Raw genomic sequence first — 18,014 nt, 5'->3', positions numbered from 1 at the left:
GTTTTCAGCATTCTGAGACAAAAAGGTTGTTTGCCACCGTGCAGTGTTTTGTGTGCACTTAGTCTAATCATGATCAAAATTGTAGTGTATGGGATGGGTTTTTTTTTCTTTTCGTTTTTAACTTGTTAATTTTGGATTAATGTCACATTTGAGAGGCCTTTTTCAACACTAACTGAAATGTCTGTCAACTATGTACATTTGGTTTGTATCTGTCCCATTTGACAGACCCACTCTCCTGTTTGTGCGGACATGCATGTTGTCTCTTGTCTGCAATGAACATAGTCCTATCAGTCCTTCATTTTAGAGGTACAGTAAAACGCTGTCCATCCATGCAGAGAGAAAAATAGAAATGTTATTCACTACGGCGTAGTTTAGCACACCAGTGTGTACCTGCATGTTCCAAACAGTCTCTGAGCATCTGAATTGAAAAAAAAATATATCCCTCATCATGCCTTACATACTCGTTTCACAAGGGGGTGTCAGTGGACCCTCCCCAGCAAGAAGATGGTTCTCTGCCTTCTGTCCACTCTGATTGGTGTCAGCCAGGCTCTCCATCCCTCCAGCCCCCCCACCCACACCGGGAGCACAGTTCGGTGAGGTGGGCTTCGGGGAGGCCGGAGACGCTGTCTTGTCAACGTGGTTCTTCCCTTTGTAGCCCTCGGTGGATGGGCCTAAGCCTGGCGAGCTCTCGGCCCCGTCGCCCCCGAAGCTTCGTCCCGGGGAGTGTGGGCTGTGCCGCGGGGAGCTGCTGCTTAGGAGCGGCGGCGACAGCGGGACGTCCTCCTCGGTCACTACCAGGTGCAGGTTAGAGGAACCCTCCTCGGGCGACTCGGTGAAGTTCACCTTGAGCCCTTTGGTCTTCACCTGGCTGGCAGCTCGCATGGAGCTGCGCACGCTCTCGCTGTCATCCCGTGGGCCGGGGGTGGGAGCGGCCATGTCTTCTGGGTTGCACGGCACAAACTCGTAGAGGCCCTCCTTGATGATGGGTGGCTGCTGCTGCTGCTGCCGGGCCTTCTCAGCCGCCCGCTTCTCAATAGCGGAGATCTTGGTCAGGTCGAGGGGCGGCGGGGCACGCGGGTGCCTCAGCTGGGCCTGCAGCGCGCTCTTCTCCGCCTCACTCATGTCGGTGGTGCAGCTGGTGAAGCTGTCCATGCTGGAGATGCTCTTGATGTCAGTGATGGGCCTCTCCTTCATCGTGGGCTGCCCCTGGACCACCTTCATCTCCATGGACTCCTCTTTGCCAGCCAGCCCCACCGATGGCTCACGGAGGTGAGGGCCGGGGCCAGTGCCAGTGCCCGGACCCGTCATCTGGTTGTACATCTGCTCCAGCTTGCGGGCGTTCAGCCGCTGCGGGCTCCGTTGCGGAGACCCCAGCTGGGCGACCTCCACGTACTTGGTGTCGGAGCTGTCCGAGGTCGGGCGCTTCTGGTAACCCCAGCGGCTCGGAGAGAGGTGGTTGTCGACGGGCTTCTCCTCCTTTTGGTCCACGATGACGTCTATGAGTTCCATGCTGCGCGCAAACGTGTCCTTCAGGTTCATGGACACGATGCTGCCATTCCTCTTGGCCCTCTCCAGGGCCTCCCTGCGCTTGATGGCCTTTTCCTGCCTCTTCTGCTCCTTGTAGAACTCTGAGAAGTTGTTGACTATGATGGGGATGGGCAGAGCGATCACCAACACCCCAGCGATGCAGCACAGTCCACCCACTATTTTACCCAGTAGGGTTTGCGGATAGATGTCGCCATAGCCGACCGTGGTCATGGTAATGGTAGCCCACCAGAAGGAGGCTGGGATGCTTGTGAATTTGGTGGCGTCCTCGTCTTTCTCGGCAAAGAACACCAGACTGGAGAAGATCATGATGCCCATGGCTAAGAACAAGATAAGCAGTCCCAGCTCGTTGTAGCTGCGTCTCAGCGTGAAACCCAGGGACTGGAGCCCAGTGGAGTGCCTGGCCAGTTTGAGGATCCTCAGGATCCGCATGATGCGGAAGATCTGGACCACCCTCCGGACGTTCTGGAACTGCAGGACACTCTTGTTGGACTCGGTCAGGAAGATGGTGACAAAGTACGGCAGAATGGCTAACAGGTCGATGACGTTCAGAGGGCCCTTGAAGAACTTCCATTTGTTCGGGGAGGAGAGGAAGCGCAGCAGGTACTCCATGGTGAACCAGGCGATGCACACTGCCTCCACCTGGGCAAGGTAGGGGTTGTCATTGGACTGTCCAAACTCGTCAATCACTTGTAACTCTGGCAGGGTATTCAGGGAGAGTGCAATCGTTGACAGGATGATGAAGAGGATGGATAGAAAGGCCACGAACTGTAGGAACAGACAGAGGAGAGAGAACACATAAGAATAAGGTGCTACTAACTCACTCCTAGCACGGAGTGCAAAATTCATCTTTTGTACATTTAATATGCACCGCTAATTGTATGCTTTAATTGAAAAGCATTTGCGTACTACCAATACACATATTGCAACATGATGACATGATTCTTTTCTCCACAAGATATTCTTAGATACTGTTTGCGACTAGATCAATTGAGTGCCTGTTGGTTTATTGGTTTGATCTTTCTGTCTGATGTCTGGGGACACTTTGGAATCCAGAGAAGAGTTTGCCTGTGCCTTCAGACTACACTAACAAGACATAGCAGGACAACCTTGGATACCACTGAGGTGAGCATGCTTGTGATGTTAGATTATCAGTGCATGAAAAAGATAGCATGTAGCACACAGAAAATTATAGCATTGCTTGTGATGCCATGTTAGATTAGCAGTGTATGAAAAAGATAGCATGTAGCACACAGCAAATAACATGTCTGTGTGGGGTATGTAAATGAACAGTCCGTCTAAGAATGCTCTGTGTATTTGGAAACTCAAAAAAGAAAATCGGACAACTCTCCAGGCTCATGTGTCTTGCCTAATGCGATTCAGCAGTGTAAATCCTGATTAAATCAGATGTCAAGAACAGACTCAAAGCCAAAACTGCACATTGTTGGTCCAACAATTCGCCACAATTCAGACATTAAGGCTGATGACTCCAAAAATAGCCGCACAGCAGCTGTGCTCTATGGTGTGTCAGTAGAAAAGAACATATTAATTGCACACTGTAGTATTCTGCTCCAAAATTACTCATCCCTCTGTCTATGACCTCAGTGTTCTTGACCGGCACGGCAGTGCAGCTCTGCTGCTCCCATCCGCAGAAAACTGACCTGCGCCACAGAGCTACCTTATCGATTGTGTACACATCTCATCACAGATACCACCAGCGATAAGCAATGCCAAGCACATATCGATTAACTACTTTGTTAGTTTATAGAGTGGATGCATATAGAGGTTATCCACTCAAGTCTTTTTCTGTTATCAAATAATCCTGCACAGATAGGGTTTCCTCCTTTGATATTAAGTTTCACACCACCAAAATGATGGCTGTGATTAAACCACTGCAAGGGGAAGTCATCAGCATCTTGAATCTACATGAAGACAGAAACAAAATAGGCAGTGATCAAAGTCAAAGTTACTTTATTAGTCTTCCCAGGGAGAAATGATCAGGTTCAGTGTCAAAATTTAGGACAAGGGAGTTTGTCTTTTACAGTCTGTATGCAGATGAAAATGTCACCTACGTTTGAACTGGCATCAGATCTATTTCCATTTTGTATACCGGTAAGCCTAGTGATGCTCAAGTTTCAACGATGTACTAACACCTGTGGCAACTTTCTATCCGTTTCATTGACTCATCCATCCGTATTTTCTTCTCTTTGCTCTGCAACCAATCATCTGCTCACGTCCTACCTCCCCCTCCCCCTCATTCTATCTCTATTTTCATCTCTCTGTACACCTATAATATTACAGACAACATCCCCATACAGGAAGCAACAACTGAGTCGCGGTTTATCTCTGCATGACATAGAGGTCTATTACAACTGCACAGATGGCATGTTTTGGTGTTCACAACAGAAGAAGTATCATTTATTTCCCCCTCAAACAACAGGCATGGGCCTCGACTTAAATCACCCATCCATTTTCATTTTATTGCTGATATATCCTCTGATTAAGTGGTTCCACTATGCTGCACAATGTGATTTTTTCCCAGAGTTATTGCTTATTAGATATAATACCATATGGGGGGCTGGTGAGGAGCAGGGTCATAAAATGGTGGAAATGACAGAGGGTAATGTTCCCTTTCATTATGAAAAAGGTGAATGGGCTGAAATATGCCACACACTGATAATCAGAAGCCATGAGATAAATGCTAAATAAAAACTTTTCTCCATAATGGAGCCAGCAATAGTCCAAGTGAAAGGTATGACCTTCTGAGTGCAAATGTCTGACCAGAAATGCATATCAGATGGTTTGATGATTTTTTTTTTTTTGAGGCCAATGTAAAAATATCCAAGATATAATGTTTAGACACATGCACTGATTGCCCACTGTATGAGTTATAATCAAGAGAATAGGGAATAGTAACAAAGAATATATACTGGAAGGCACATCATATGTAAAACAAATAGAAAGTACTAAATATACAGAATGAAATAGATAAAATATTAGTACCACCTCACCATAAACCCATAAACTATATATTAAAAACTTAATTATCTTTATTATTCTTTTAAAATGTAACTGAATTAATGAACTGCTTTCAAAATACTGCAATTATGATATAAAGATTATAAATTCAGACAAAGACAAAGATTTAAAATGATGACATGATTAAAATTCCTTGATGGGATATCTATGACCTTCCTCTGAAAATGAATGATTTCACTTGAAGTGCTGATATTCCAGTGAAAGAAATACACTGCTCATCAATGGCTATGCTGTGTCATCATTTCAATATCAATATCAAGTTTGCCTGTTCTAAAAAATGTCAGCTATTTAATATTGAAGCACACATGGAAAAAGGTATCGAATTATTTGTTGATTCTTCCTGCCAGAGAAGCAAAGTGAGGGACAATGAGTAACCACTTCTAACCTTTCTATATCCTTGCTATAGTTAGAACCTAAATCCTATTACAATTATCCTGAAGTGTCCTCGCACAGTGCAGACAGTATGCTCTCACTAACTAAGACTCCTGCACATTTAGTTCGGAGGAATATTCACCGGCTAACCCTAATGCATTTTACAGAAAGAGATATGACTTCATGTATTCTTATCTTTCTTTTGTACTCTTTGCCATACCATGAGCCTGTTAGGGTTTTAAACTCAGGGACACTGGACAGAGGGCAAGAGGTAACATAGGTCGATGTGGCCACGTGATTGGCTCATGGGAAGAAGCATCTGCCAGCTCTTCAGAGAAAGCCTAGTGAAATGCCAATCTCCAGGACAGAATAGTCCATGGAAGGACAAAAGAACACTTTTAGTGACCTTGCATTACATGAGTGGAGATTCACACATTTCCATCTTTAATCTCCAACTTTAAACAGCAATAGTAGAGACAACGTGACTGTGGTAAATTAACCTTTATTGACAGTGGAAGAAAAAAAAAGTTTCAAATGAGTTTTTGAAATTCAAATGAGTTTTTCAAAGCAGATTACTATTGCCGGTCAGTTCATTACGAGGCAATTGAACCCACAGGTCACTTTTGAGCACTTTGAGGATTCACCACCTACTGCTTCTGTTTATCATGTGAGAATGTACCCAGTCTCTTCAGTAGACCTGCTTCTGTTTATCATGTGAGAATGTACCCAGTCTCTTCAGTAGACCTGCTTCTGTTTATCATGTGAGAATGTACCCAGTCTCTTCAGTAGACCTGCTTCTGTTTATCATGTGAGAATGTACCCAGTCTCTTCAGTAGACCTGCTTGCAAATGAGCTCTCCGTCTCTCTTTCGAAGGCACTCTCTGCCACATTTGGTAGTGGCCTGTGCCACCGCGCGTGACGCAAAGAGAAAGGATAAAGACCTGGCTCTGAATAGCCTTCATGACAGCCACGTTGTGACGCAGGGATTGTCCCCACTGCTGCCCTGGAAAGAGGTGACGTGTTCAGTGGGTGGGCGCAGACCACAGCCCTGGCGAGTCTACTTCCGGTGAACCTCTGATGAAGGTCACCTGCGGTGCACGTAAGGACACTGTGCCCTTCCTGACCAGCTAGATCGCAACATACTGTATAAATGTTTCCATCCCAACTTCCAACTTTGATATTCATTGTATTGTAATGTATTGTAAGATTATGTGAACATTTCCAAGATGTATACAAAATGTTAAACTGAATGAATCTAATTGGTATATGTAACCTACCCCCCCCCCCCAAAAAAACAAACAAAAAAACACGTTTTAACTACAAAACACAATTAAAACAACAACAAAAACCATGTAAAGGTGTTCCTTCATGTTGCCTTCTTTTTTAAGGACATACAAAGTTGAAAAGGATATCTCACTCAAAGGACACTAGTAATTCCTTTACTGGACTCATTAATCAGTGACTCTAGCCCTGCAGTGTTCTCAAGGAAGTGTCCACGTCCACATATAAAACAGGTCTACTTCACATCGCTCTTTTCTACAGCACTCTCTTACACCAGGTCCTTCCTTTGCTTTTTTTCTGAGAAGAAAGGAAAGTTGGAAGGAGGTGATGGAATGAGCATGGATTAGCTTTCTGTCCTTAGCGTGGGATCTGTGCAAACGTGATTACATGAGCAGTGATCTTCACACAGGCTGATTGGCCTGTGCATGTGGACCAGGCTGGGCCAAGGGGAGGGAGAGGGGGGTGGGGTACAGGAGATCATCCAAGCCTAACCATGACTTAACCTCTAGCCTCACCTACCAAGAGCTGTCTCTCTGTGTGGCAACGCAGTCAGAGAGTTACTTAACCTGGATACAGTCCGATGTTCCCACCCAATCCAGGTTTTCTATCTGAAAGGGGTTCACTCAACGCATGCAATATCATGCATATCATGCTATGTTGATAATCACTGAAACACTGAAAATAGTCATGTCCTGTCAATTCAGGTGAATCTTAAAAGACTGACTCTTATCTTCAGAGCTTTTTATCATGTGCTCTCTTTGTACAAGCCTCGGAAGTTCTTGAGGAGACTTAAACTGAATCATGGATAGGGGACATCTGGACTGACTGTAGGGCTAAGGACTGGTTTGGGACACAGCCTCCTTCGCCTCGCCTTGCTGTGTGTCTCTCTGTGTGACCTGAACTCCACCGCAGTCCTTGAAACATCTGGCCAAGGGGAGGCGAGCAGATTAATTGAAAGATCCCACTGATCCCACTCTCTCCTCCTCCACTTGGATCCACACAACCTGCCACTTTCTGTACTGCACAACATAACAATGACTCAGAGGGAAAAAAAAAAGAAAAAAAAACACAAAAACATTTGACTCGGAAAAGAATAGCTTATGGAAGGCAATCTGGCTGAACAGAGGGATTTGATCTCTAATCTGCGCTAGGAGCTTTGATTTAAAAAAGGACGAGACATAAACACGTGAGGCCGTGTGTGAGAAGGGCAAGTACGTCTTTGAGAAAACCTGCTTTTAAAATGAAAAGCAAACGCAAAACCACACATCAAACTGCAGTACAGTTTCACACTGTACAGAGCTGCACAGCCAGTACAGATCACACATGCTGGCCACAAAAGGACACATTCAGTACACAGGGAGGTCCCAGCTCAACTCCAGGACCAGGGACAGCACCCATGCTGCTGTATTCATGTGACTAGTGCATTGTGGGATTCTATGCACACACCTGAATGTTGCGCAACACACACAATCTACTGAAATGTAAGTCACATTCTACAGGACCAAAAAAAGAAGTTGGTCCATGGTGTATTTTGTTCTGTCAACAGAATGCATGCGGGCCTCATGGGGCCTGCGTTTTGAGGGCATCCGAGAGGAGTGTCTGTCTCCTGGTCTGCAGTGAGAGCTGGCACGAGGGGAGAGTGAAGGTTGAATTATTTCTGGAGAACACTGTTTCTGCCCCGGGAAGAGGAAGAAGCTCAGCCAGGAAACCCAAGAATGTCTTGATCAATATCGGCCGGGTATTTATGGAAGGGTGACACGGGATCCATTTGATTTTGTGCAAGTGTACGGGTATGTGTGTGTTTTTTTTTATAGGACCGATTTATTTAGACCTAAGCCACCGCATTTGTCAAGAAGCTTGTGCTGAGTAAGGAGCACTTTGGGCAGTGATGTTCCAATGCCTCCCCCACACCCACATTCCCACCTTGTTCTGTCAGGACGGCTGCATTGGATAAAATTCAAGATTGAGTGAGAGAGACAGCACAGAAAGAGAAAGAAATGAAGGCCACAGAGCAAACGGAACTGTATCGTTGCCACCAGTGTGGCGGCTGCTGGTGGTGCGAGTCATGGGGTGGCGCCCGCACGGCGTGTGTCAGAGCGGGGGCGGACGCAGGAAGAGAAAGGGCTGCTGATTACAGTCATTAGTCAACACAGTCGCTGACAACCGCTGCCAAATACCAGGCCTGCCTCCGAGGCTGCTGGGTAAAAGCAACATGTGATAAGTGTGCCGCGCTCATAGCCTTACCCTCGGCCGCCCCACACAAGTGCCGGGTGTGGGCAACCCCTAGTTAACCACAGTGTATAGCCAATCAGTGTGTCGCAGTGCTACTGTCTATTTTTGGCAACGTGAGCCTGAGCATCTGGGATCTCAACAAACAACACACACCCTAGGTCCCCCCATCAGCTCGCTAGCAAGAGTAAATAAGAGTGAATTTTTAGGGTACATTATTTCAGCTGGAGAGCACAGAGTAAGGTTAGGTTGGGTAGCATGCGCTACAGGAGTTAATAGCATGCCATGTGTTGTCATGTCACATTAATAGCATATGACTCCCTACTCCCGCATGTAAATCTTATTAGCATATCACAGCTCTTAGATGGTTTCTGGCCGAGGGCTGTGCAATGACTGAGAGTAAAGCAGAGTGAGAGTAGAGTGAGGATGGCCCCCACAGCTGCAGCCCAGGGACACTACACTCCCTCCCCGCTGGGCACTTCCTAGGAGCTCAGAATCCCTGGCACACCACCTCAAGACCAGAGATTGATCAGAAACACAACACAACAGCCTGAACTCACACACACACACACACACACACACCACTCTCACTGAGGGGAAAAAGAGAACACTGGAGGAGAACGCTTGAGGAGTGGGTGTTTCATTTTGCTGATTGATAATTTTATGATTGTAGTAGTACGGCATAATAACAATGTTAAAGTTGACTGCTGTATTTCTGAATGAACATATTATCTCATTTAAAGCGTTGTCCCAAATCTGGAAATATACACTTACTCAAGCACATCACTCAATCTAATCAGTTTTTCCAACTTATACACAACAGGAGAGAGGCATCCATAAAGAAGAAACATGTTTTATCATTTAATATCATGTCAGTGCCATTGTATTAACTTAAGTGTTTTCAAACATGAATTAAATGTGGGATTTTTCTTTCAGTGGGAGTTCCTTCATTTGAACAGGAGTCCCTTCATTTCATCTGGTCAGAACTAAGCAGCGTAAGAGGCTTACATGTTTTATTGTCCTGTCATTGGCAGTGGCTGCCTTCTGTGAAACTGAAATGTAAGTCTACAGAGTCCAAACACCTGTATATGAATATGAGTGTGCGTTTGTAAAATCACAACCATGCAACGGCTTACAAGTTCATTGTAGATTTGTCTACCCAATACACTACCCTGTCTGTTGCTGTTTTTGGCAAAGTTCCAGTTTGTCTAATGTCATTCTATTGTTCTCTGTGAAAGCCATAAGCACTGCTCATGGTAAGACCTTGATTGTGGCATGATGAGGGGAATCATCACCAGTATCTGAAGCCCTTGTCATTTCTGCTTGAGTACGTCCTAGGAAAATATTTCCTTTAAAACACTTCTTTTTTCTCATCAGTAATGGCAAACACAATGCCCAACACAAAACGTATCAGCTTTTTAGATGGTTAATCCAAAGTGCTTACAAACCGACATGATAATCAGACATTCCACATACATAGAGAGAGAGAGAGAGAGAGAGAGACTTCCAGACACTTACATACCCTTTCTCATATCACCTAGCTATATGATTTAGATGTCTATAAAAAAAGAACCCAACCTGTGGTTTCCAGAGTATAATTTTAATGGAATCAATTTAATTCAGTCTCCCTATAAATCTAGAGGAAAAGTAGTAATTACTTGAAAGGTTTAACCTGCGCTTATAGAAAAGTGGAGGAGCAACTTCACATGCTGAATGCTAAAACATGTCAGGTGGTAGGCACTCCGGGTATGAATATACAGGGCACTCAGAAGTGAGGTAAGTGGCTATTGATTTTGGTGATTTTTTGAACTGACCATTAGGTGAGGTCTTAATTCACTGACACCCTTTTGAACGTTGGCAAATTGTGTGGGCCATAACCACACATACAACAGCACCATCTGGTAAATGTTCTTCAATGGGGTCCCTCCCATGCTTGACATAGATCAGAAAAGCCACTTGACAGTGAGGAACAGATGTGAGCTGCCAGCTTTTCACTCTGTCATCACTGTGACAGGATGGAGGAAGTGGAAAAAAAACACCCACCCAGCAGCCACATACCTACACACATGCCGCCTCTGCTGCAATCTAACCACACATCACATATTCACAACACAGCTTGTGCTTACATAATCTGACAATGAAATACAAAAAACAGACCTCCATGCCTCTCCATCTCTTCAAAATACCTCCTGTGTCATACATCTCTGACTACATCTTTGTAAAAAACAAAAAAGGATATTCTGGTGGCTGCTCTTCTACTAGTCCTGACCAGGGCCATCTCATCTCATCAAACAAAGGCAAAGTGTGTGTGTGTGTGAGAGAGAGAAAGAGTGCTGCAGTTCACCATCACAGGTTACTTCATTTTTAATCACCTCCGTTCACAATCTTGTTAGTCTCAGAGGGCAACACCATAAATCCTGTTATTCAGAATGTTTTTTCTCTCTCTCCGGAGAGAGAGCTGCCACTATCCTGATCGTCCGTCTCCCCCTCACACCTATAGCGTCCCCGGCGCCGTGAGCGAGTGCGGGGATATGATGAAGTGTGGGGACGCCGCTCCTCTGCCTAATGGCGGTTAAGACGGCAGTAAGAGATTGATGCCCCCCCGCTTTGGTTAATAAGATTGTGTCGACCCCTAGAAGTGCTTTGAAAGGCGCCCGCCCTTCGCCTTTACTGTTGAACCCTCGGGCCCCCTCTGAGTGATAGCAAAGGAGCGCTGCCAGAATGCACTGACTGATCGCACAAGCGTGCCCACACACACACACACACACACACACACACACGGAAATGCATGCATCACACACAATTTAGGAGGTGACATTAATGTTGCCACAAGGACTCTGAAGTACTTCACACCTGAAGCTTCATAGTTTAAACAGTTTCTGACTACATTTTACTGGTTAATCCACCATTGCAGATGCATTTCGATTTTGCTTGTTAGACTGAGAATGATTACAGGCCATAACTGAGACTAATTTGTGTGTGACTAGCTTCCTTCACCCAACTGAAACTCACTAACGGTCTTCTCTGTCAGGCTGCATTTGGCTAAAAACTTAAGAGGCTGTTGAAAACAACATCAGTGGATAACAATTTATTTCATAATAAACTAGTTGATGATAAAAATGAACAGTAGCCTTCACAGCTGAGAACTTCAAACATCTCAAATGAATTGATTGTATATACAATACAGCCTTGCAAATCAAAAGAGGATCCTACAAGAACAGCTAACAGCAATGCCAGACTGGTATTCACAGTCTCTACAGGCCTGCTTTCTATGTCATCAGCCCACACTCAACATCCATGTAGTCAGCTATTTTAGCCAGTCTTTTGCCCCAGACAAATAAAGCATTTATACAGATCAATTCTAAATGATTCCTCAACAGATATCACCACAGTAGTCCCATCAGGTTTGAGTGCTATTTTAAAAATGAATGATCATCCATCTCTCCAACAGAGAAAATATGACAGAAATTTTGACAAGAGGTAATAGAAACCCTCTCCATTAAGCGGAAGAAAAAGATGGTTTCATTCAATTAATATTCACAGTGGCACCAGCCACCAATCACACATGAACACGCACTACACCGGCGGGGGACAAATTATTTAGGCACACACGTTCAGAATAGCTGTCACATACTGGTTCTGTAGAAATTGAAGAGAGGGGATTAGGCTGTTGTCCACTAATGACTTCAAGTATGTAACGTGTAAGGTGTTATTAATATATGAATGTGGTGAGGGCCTACACATACAGGCAAAGAGAGGCAAAATGTATGCACTCACAAGTGTAAGTGTTGGGTGGGGGTGTCTGGACATAGCAATGGTGCTAATGTCTTGCAATGCGACCAAATGACCACAATGTTCAATGGGTTCCAAAACAATGTCTACATACAAAAAATTACATCTTAAGTTATTTGGCGAACTTTTTAATCACTAAAATATTGACAAATACTAACAAAAAAAGGAAAACCTTCACATAATCTTTAACATAGGTTAATCTCATTTCCTACTGATTCAGGCTTCTCACAAACACACACCAGGCCCAGTGACTCAGTCCCGTCTTTAGAGGTGTCGGCACCTTCACTGAGGATGGATTAAGACCAACATGGTCCCAATATCATGACTTTTTCTGAGCCTCCAACCTGCAGAGTACCTCCCAAAGCACAGGGTGGAGCCCTCTGCCAAGACTCAAAATCAGCATGGTAAAACCCATGTATCATAAAGCCCGGTGTCACAGGGTGTGAATGTTCGCTTCTGATTGTCAACAAAATGGGATCACTTTTAATGATATTAGTCAATCAAGTCTGTCAGTTAGGGGGGAAAAAAGACCTTCAAATGCAAAAGGGACATACATCTTGTACTGTGGCCATTCAGTTTATTAGATAAGCATGCTTGGGCACTTGGGGTCAAAATCCCCATTCCCCTAAATGAGGTTCAGCTAACACTGAACAAATTTTCATACACAAACACACCACTGTCTGTGACAGTAAAAGCACAGTAGGCTATGCCACTGTAGGCTGTGTCCATACTATTTGAGGAGGTGCTAAAGATGTCACAGATCTCTACTTTAAGGTCTGAATGTTAAAGATAAGAGGGCCGTTGAGGACACTAGTTAAGCAGCTAAAACTCACGTTCAGAGTGCCAACTCACAAACTGTGAGCTTGTGAGAGGGTAAACTTGACACCACTTTGTCTCATGTATGACCACATGTATTGCAGAGCCCTGGAGTAATTACTTGTACAAGGTACAGTGAAACAAAGGAGGACTCGCCCAGTATCTCCAAACTGTGACCCCAATTAAGGCTGTGCATCATTTACTGTTATAAGAATGCTTTTAGTCACATTATTATATTACATAGAATAAGTCTTAACAACAATAAAATACTGTGCTTTCAACATGACTCCTTGAACCACAAACCCCTCTCCACCTCTCCAAAAAATTCTCAGAATCGAATCAGTAGAAGGAACTGGGCTAAAGAGCACTCCATGTACACGTTGAGTCTTAAGTGGCATCTTAAAAGAGAAAACCTCCTCAAGTGCGCTCCCGGTCCCCTGCTTAGCGGCTCGGCCACCCATGTGACCTGATGGAACACCACGGGCATAAGCCAGACGGGCCTGGGCCCTCCCATGAGGTCTATTTGTAGGAGCAGACTCGGTAAAGCACCAAAGGAGATTAAGTCTTATTCCATCCCCCTCTTCCTCCCTCCCTCCCCTCACTGCTGTATGAGGATTCCACTGAACTGGACAGTACAGTACCTGTGCTGAGACAAAGTCTGTAAAAATAACATGAAACATGTCCAACAAGGGGCACTGGGAAGAACTGAAATTAGATGAAGATGTAAATCTATAAATGGAAGCATGAAATTATGACTTCTTAATAGAAAGAAATGTTCTCTTCTTATACACTAAATCTGCAATGATCAAAAATGATTTGATTTGTCTAAAAGAATTTTGATTCATACGTGAAATTCTTTAAGGTAATGGTGAGATTGATATTTTTTCATATCCAATATATAATCTACAGTGTGTAGTATCTTTATCACAACTGAAGGGATTAAACCGCAGTCATTAGGCATTAAATGCCTTGCTAACACACAAACCTGAGTCTCAGTATCAGGTGATAGCCAATGACTAAGAACAGCACGAGGACTCCCCATATCCTCAAATGCTTTTGTCACCTTCTCCTAGAGCTTTTGGGCAAGCTTCACATGTGACTTGTCTAGATGGGCTTTCCTGCTGATGACGCCTCAATGTAAAGTAACATAAAAGCAAAAGCTTTTATGTTAAACAAAATCGTACACCAACACCTCATGCACACAAAAGCAAAATTATCATGAACTTCCTGTGAATATGAAAACTTGTGTCTGAACCTCCAGCTTCCTCGGCAGTAAGAGCAGTGAGGGAGAGGGGAAGCTGGAGTAGGAGAGGAGGTGAAAAGAAAGAGAGAGATAGAGAGAGAGAGAGAGAGGAGGTGGAGGAGGGAGGGCAGGGAGGACAGAGGTGGGCAAGAGATGGAGAGAGAAAGAGGAGAAGGCTGAATGGATGCATTGTCATTGTGCTGACTCACACATATGATTGACTGCCAACAGCACTAGATGGCACCGAGTCAAGTCCCCTCTCACAAACCTATGGACGTATAGACCAAGAGCTGTACCTGACGGATCTCATTTCGTCTGTTTACACCAAGGTGTCACTGTTGGACAAACTCCGGACTCCAGGTTCTAATTTTTCCTCTCACTGACAAAGGGGGGGCGGGGGGGGGGCGGGGGGTTGTGACATAGCCTGAACACAGCCTAAGATTTAGTTTCTTTTACAGGCCTCAGACTTGCCTCTTATCCAAAGAACTCAATCCAAAGAAAAGTAATGTTGTTACCTGGAGATGCTACTGGCTGCTTTACTTGCCTCAAAACAATGGCACAAACAATCATCGCTATTTACTGACTTTTTCTATTCAGAAGATATCTGTACTTCCAATGACTTTGTTTTCACAATGAAAACTGTGAAAGTATGAAGCAAAAGCAGCAGTGAAACAAATGCTAAGCGCACATGACAGCCGTTTCTAATGGCCCATTTGACTGCTTTCCTTGACCGTATTCCAGGAAGTAGGCAGTGAGTGCCGCTGGGACTGCTCACTGACTGTGCACGGGGCATGGAAGGCAGCTGAGCTGCTGTAAAAAGCCTCTCAGCCCCCCAGATTGCCTCCATTAGCTCAGCAGCCCAATGTGTTGATAAACACAGCAGTCAGATTACTCCCATGACAAATTTCTCCAAAAGAAATTCACCGTCCTGGGGTGATCACTATGGCAATATATGAAGAGAAATGCTTTTCACTTTCTGGCTTTTTGTGTGCTGCAACCCTCAAACTTTTCATGATGTGTACTCCTATATTATCACAGATGTGATGGAGGTCAACTGAAGGAGAGTATTTTTTTTATGCTGCAGGAAAACATCTTAGGTGGCCGGCCTGTAATATTTCCTCATATAGAATACAAATAAATCACCACAACCCTGACAACGATGTAAATGAGAGCTACGCTATTGTATCTAAACACTCACTGAAATAAACTGATCCTACACTACTGTGCCAAGACCCCAGAGTGTCTCTCTCTTAGAGTGATTGCAAACTTTAAATGGTTTCATGCCAAAGTGCCAATACCTCATTCATGGTTTGGCAGCAAAAATATACTTAAAGCAAGAGGACATTATCTAATATGTCAGGTTTATCAACCCCCATGTACAAATAGAGACAGTTGATTTACCTGACCTATTAAAACACCTTTTGAATACAAGAGTGTTTTCTGCTTTTTTTCTAGTTTCTCTTGTTCTCTGCAATATCCTTTTATGGGTTTTAGGGGGGAAAGAAAGACATAAACATTTGAGCAACTCTTGGCCAGCCTCTCTGTTTCTGTAGTAACCGGTCTATGGCAGGTGAAGAAGAAGCTGAGGACACATTCTTCAACCCCGACATAAGACAAACAGAGGAGTCATCTGAATAACTTATCACCAAAAACAACACTGTTATAAACTCATCTCATCTCATAACTCTCATGTTATATGCGCTCTGACAGGATCTGCTCGTGTCACTGACGTCTATATACTGTGTTGGAATGCTGAGGGGTAAAAGCTCACCTTAGCAGCCAAAGAAGAGCTGGGTTTCTCCAGCAAGTCCCATAGCTTCTGTCTCTTGTCTGGGCAGCAGCCATTGTCCACCTCCTCGCCCTCCTTCTGCCGCAGGCTCTCGGCCTCTCTCCGCAGCTCCTCGTTCATCTGCTCCTTCTTCTGGTGGTAGCGCGCCTGGCAGCACGACTCCAGGTAGATCTCGTCGATGCCCCAGTAGTCGAGCTCCTGGCCGAAGGACAGGGCACACATCTCCTCCATCATGTGCAGCTTCCCTGTCCTGTAAAAGTTCAAGATGGAAGAGAAGGCACCAGGGTGCCTGTCGAAGAAGTACTCGTTCTCGTTGAGGCAGTAGTCATCGCAGATCTCCAGTAAGGTCTCATGGGTGTTGCAGTCTCTGAGTTTGCCCAGACGGGTGCGCGGGAGCCTGTCCAAGGTCCGCCACAGGACCTCGTGCGTCAGGCCCCCTACGTTGATACGGACTCTTCTGGATCTGGCTTTGATCCGTATGATGTCTATGGGCTCGGGCGGCAGTGACCCAGCTGGCCGTGCAGGGTTTTTGGGGACTCCAAACCCACTTCTTTCACCCATGACTACTGCTGTACAAACACTGCACTAGCCAAGATGCTGTGAAATCACTGGACCCCCAACCCGGATAATTTGTAGGCCCAGTGAATGGCTAACTATGGTGGATCCAGTTTAAACCAGTCCCTCCATGCTTGCAACTGAGAAAGGAAAAAGAGAGAAAGAATAGTAGGATCTGACAAAGCATTCATGATGGCAGAGTCTGGATTCAATTAAATGTTCAGCAATATTTAATTAATGTAATTATTTTTCTTTAATATTCCCACTGTAATTAGTACTGGAATGGTTTATGAGCCTACTACTTGTAGTGTTACATAATCAAGTTAAAAACTAATGGGTATAATAGGTATACAACATAACTGTGAATGACAATCACATTCACTGGCAAGTGTTCTGCATGATATTGTCTGGACCCTTGTATCCTTGTTGATTAAAGGGTCTTCATTTTGAACCATTGCATTTCTACGTGTTCAGGGGGTGAGTGAAAAGACTGACGTATGGCCCAGAAACGCACAATAACTTAGTCTAGTAGCGGACTACGCATATAAAATGTGTCCATAACCATGACAGGATCTTTTTACAAGAGCACGGACTGGGAAGTACAGCCCAGGCAACTCTAAGCTTTAAAGACAAGTGACCGTAATGCGATTGAGTATTTAGGAATGTCTTGGCCATAAATCCTAGTAGGCCTGAATGTTTAGCTGGCGTCTTTCCTGCTCATAAAAGACTTCGGCACAGCCAGCCAGCCAGCCAGCCTGCCTGCCTATTTAAAACTCTCAACAAGAGAGAGGAACTATATAGGCCAAGATTTCATAATGGAACACCCCAGCAATGCTGCATTCGGAACTATTTCAATCCCTTTGCGCGTTTAGAGGTAGTTTCCCTTGGCGTTAATCCCCTGCCACATCCAATATATCAGTGGCTCTGTTTATCCCTACAAGGTTACGTTGCTGTAGCTCATTAGTCGATATGACAAGTAACAAGTACACATGAGAAGTAATGTACTTTACTCATTTGAAATGTGTTAGAACTTTTGGTCTTTACACGAGTATAATGGCATTGGTCGTCATCAATGAAATTATGCATTATGCAGAGTAGCCGAAACTAGCCTACTCATGACAAAAAGACTAGGGGGACAATATAGTAATTTGCCATATGCATCCAGTAGGCTACTTTATCAGAGTGATAATGAAGTTTAGAGTCCCAATGACATTCTTAACATCATTCCTCTCAACTTATGAAGCATCTGATTAACGCATCAGACACTCATGCAATTTCGCCAGAGAAGACTGAATAACACAGTGAATCAAACCTAGACAATACAACCGCCAGATTCCTGTTGTACTTTTCTGT

The 18,014-nt window shown here is 44.5% G+C and overlaps 1 protein-coding gene across 1 annotated transcript; it reads right to left on the bottom strand.

The window, feature by feature from the left end:
• Positions 1-453: 453 nt before the first annotated feature.
• kcnb2a (potassium voltage-gated channel subfamily B member 2a) lies at positions 454-16,667 on the bottom strand. Its single transcript, XM_076295703.1, has 2 exons — positions 16,089-16,667; positions 454-2,313 (listed from the first exon to the last, which is right to left on the bottom strand). The coding sequence occupies exons 1-2, from the start codon at positions 16,665-16,667 to the stop codon at positions 454-456; spliced, it is 2,439 nt and encodes an 812-aa protein (XP_076151818.1).
• Between the last annotated feature and the right edge of the window lie 1,347 nt (positions 16,668-18,014).

This window comes from Alosa pseudoharengus, unplaced genomic scaffold (assembly GCF_046254945.1).
Source record: "Alosa pseudoharengus isolate Yale_2024_CS ecotype anadromous, Long Island Sound unplaced genomic scaffold, YU_APseudo_1.1 YU_APseudo_1.1_scf_2, whole genome shotgun sequence".
NCBI classification, from domain to species: Eukaryota; Metazoa; Chordata; class Actinopteri; order Clupeiformes; family Clupeidae; genus Alosa; species Alosa pseudoharengus.
The sequence above is the reverse complement of the archived record's forward strand: the minus strand, read 5'-3'. Positions and strand labels throughout refer to the sequence as shown.

What these genes read in the sequence shown, in the direction of transcription:
- kcnb2a (XM_076295703.1), bottom strand. Translation starts at nt 16,667, where the DNA reads ATGGGTGAAAGAAGTGGGTTTGGAGTCCCCAAAAACCCTGCACGGCCA. An exon ending in GCTCTTCTTTGGCTGCTAAG is followed by an intron (nt 2,314 to 16,088) that starts GTGAGCTTTTAC and finishes CTGTTCCTACAG; the next exon opens with TTCGTGGCCTTTCTATCCAT.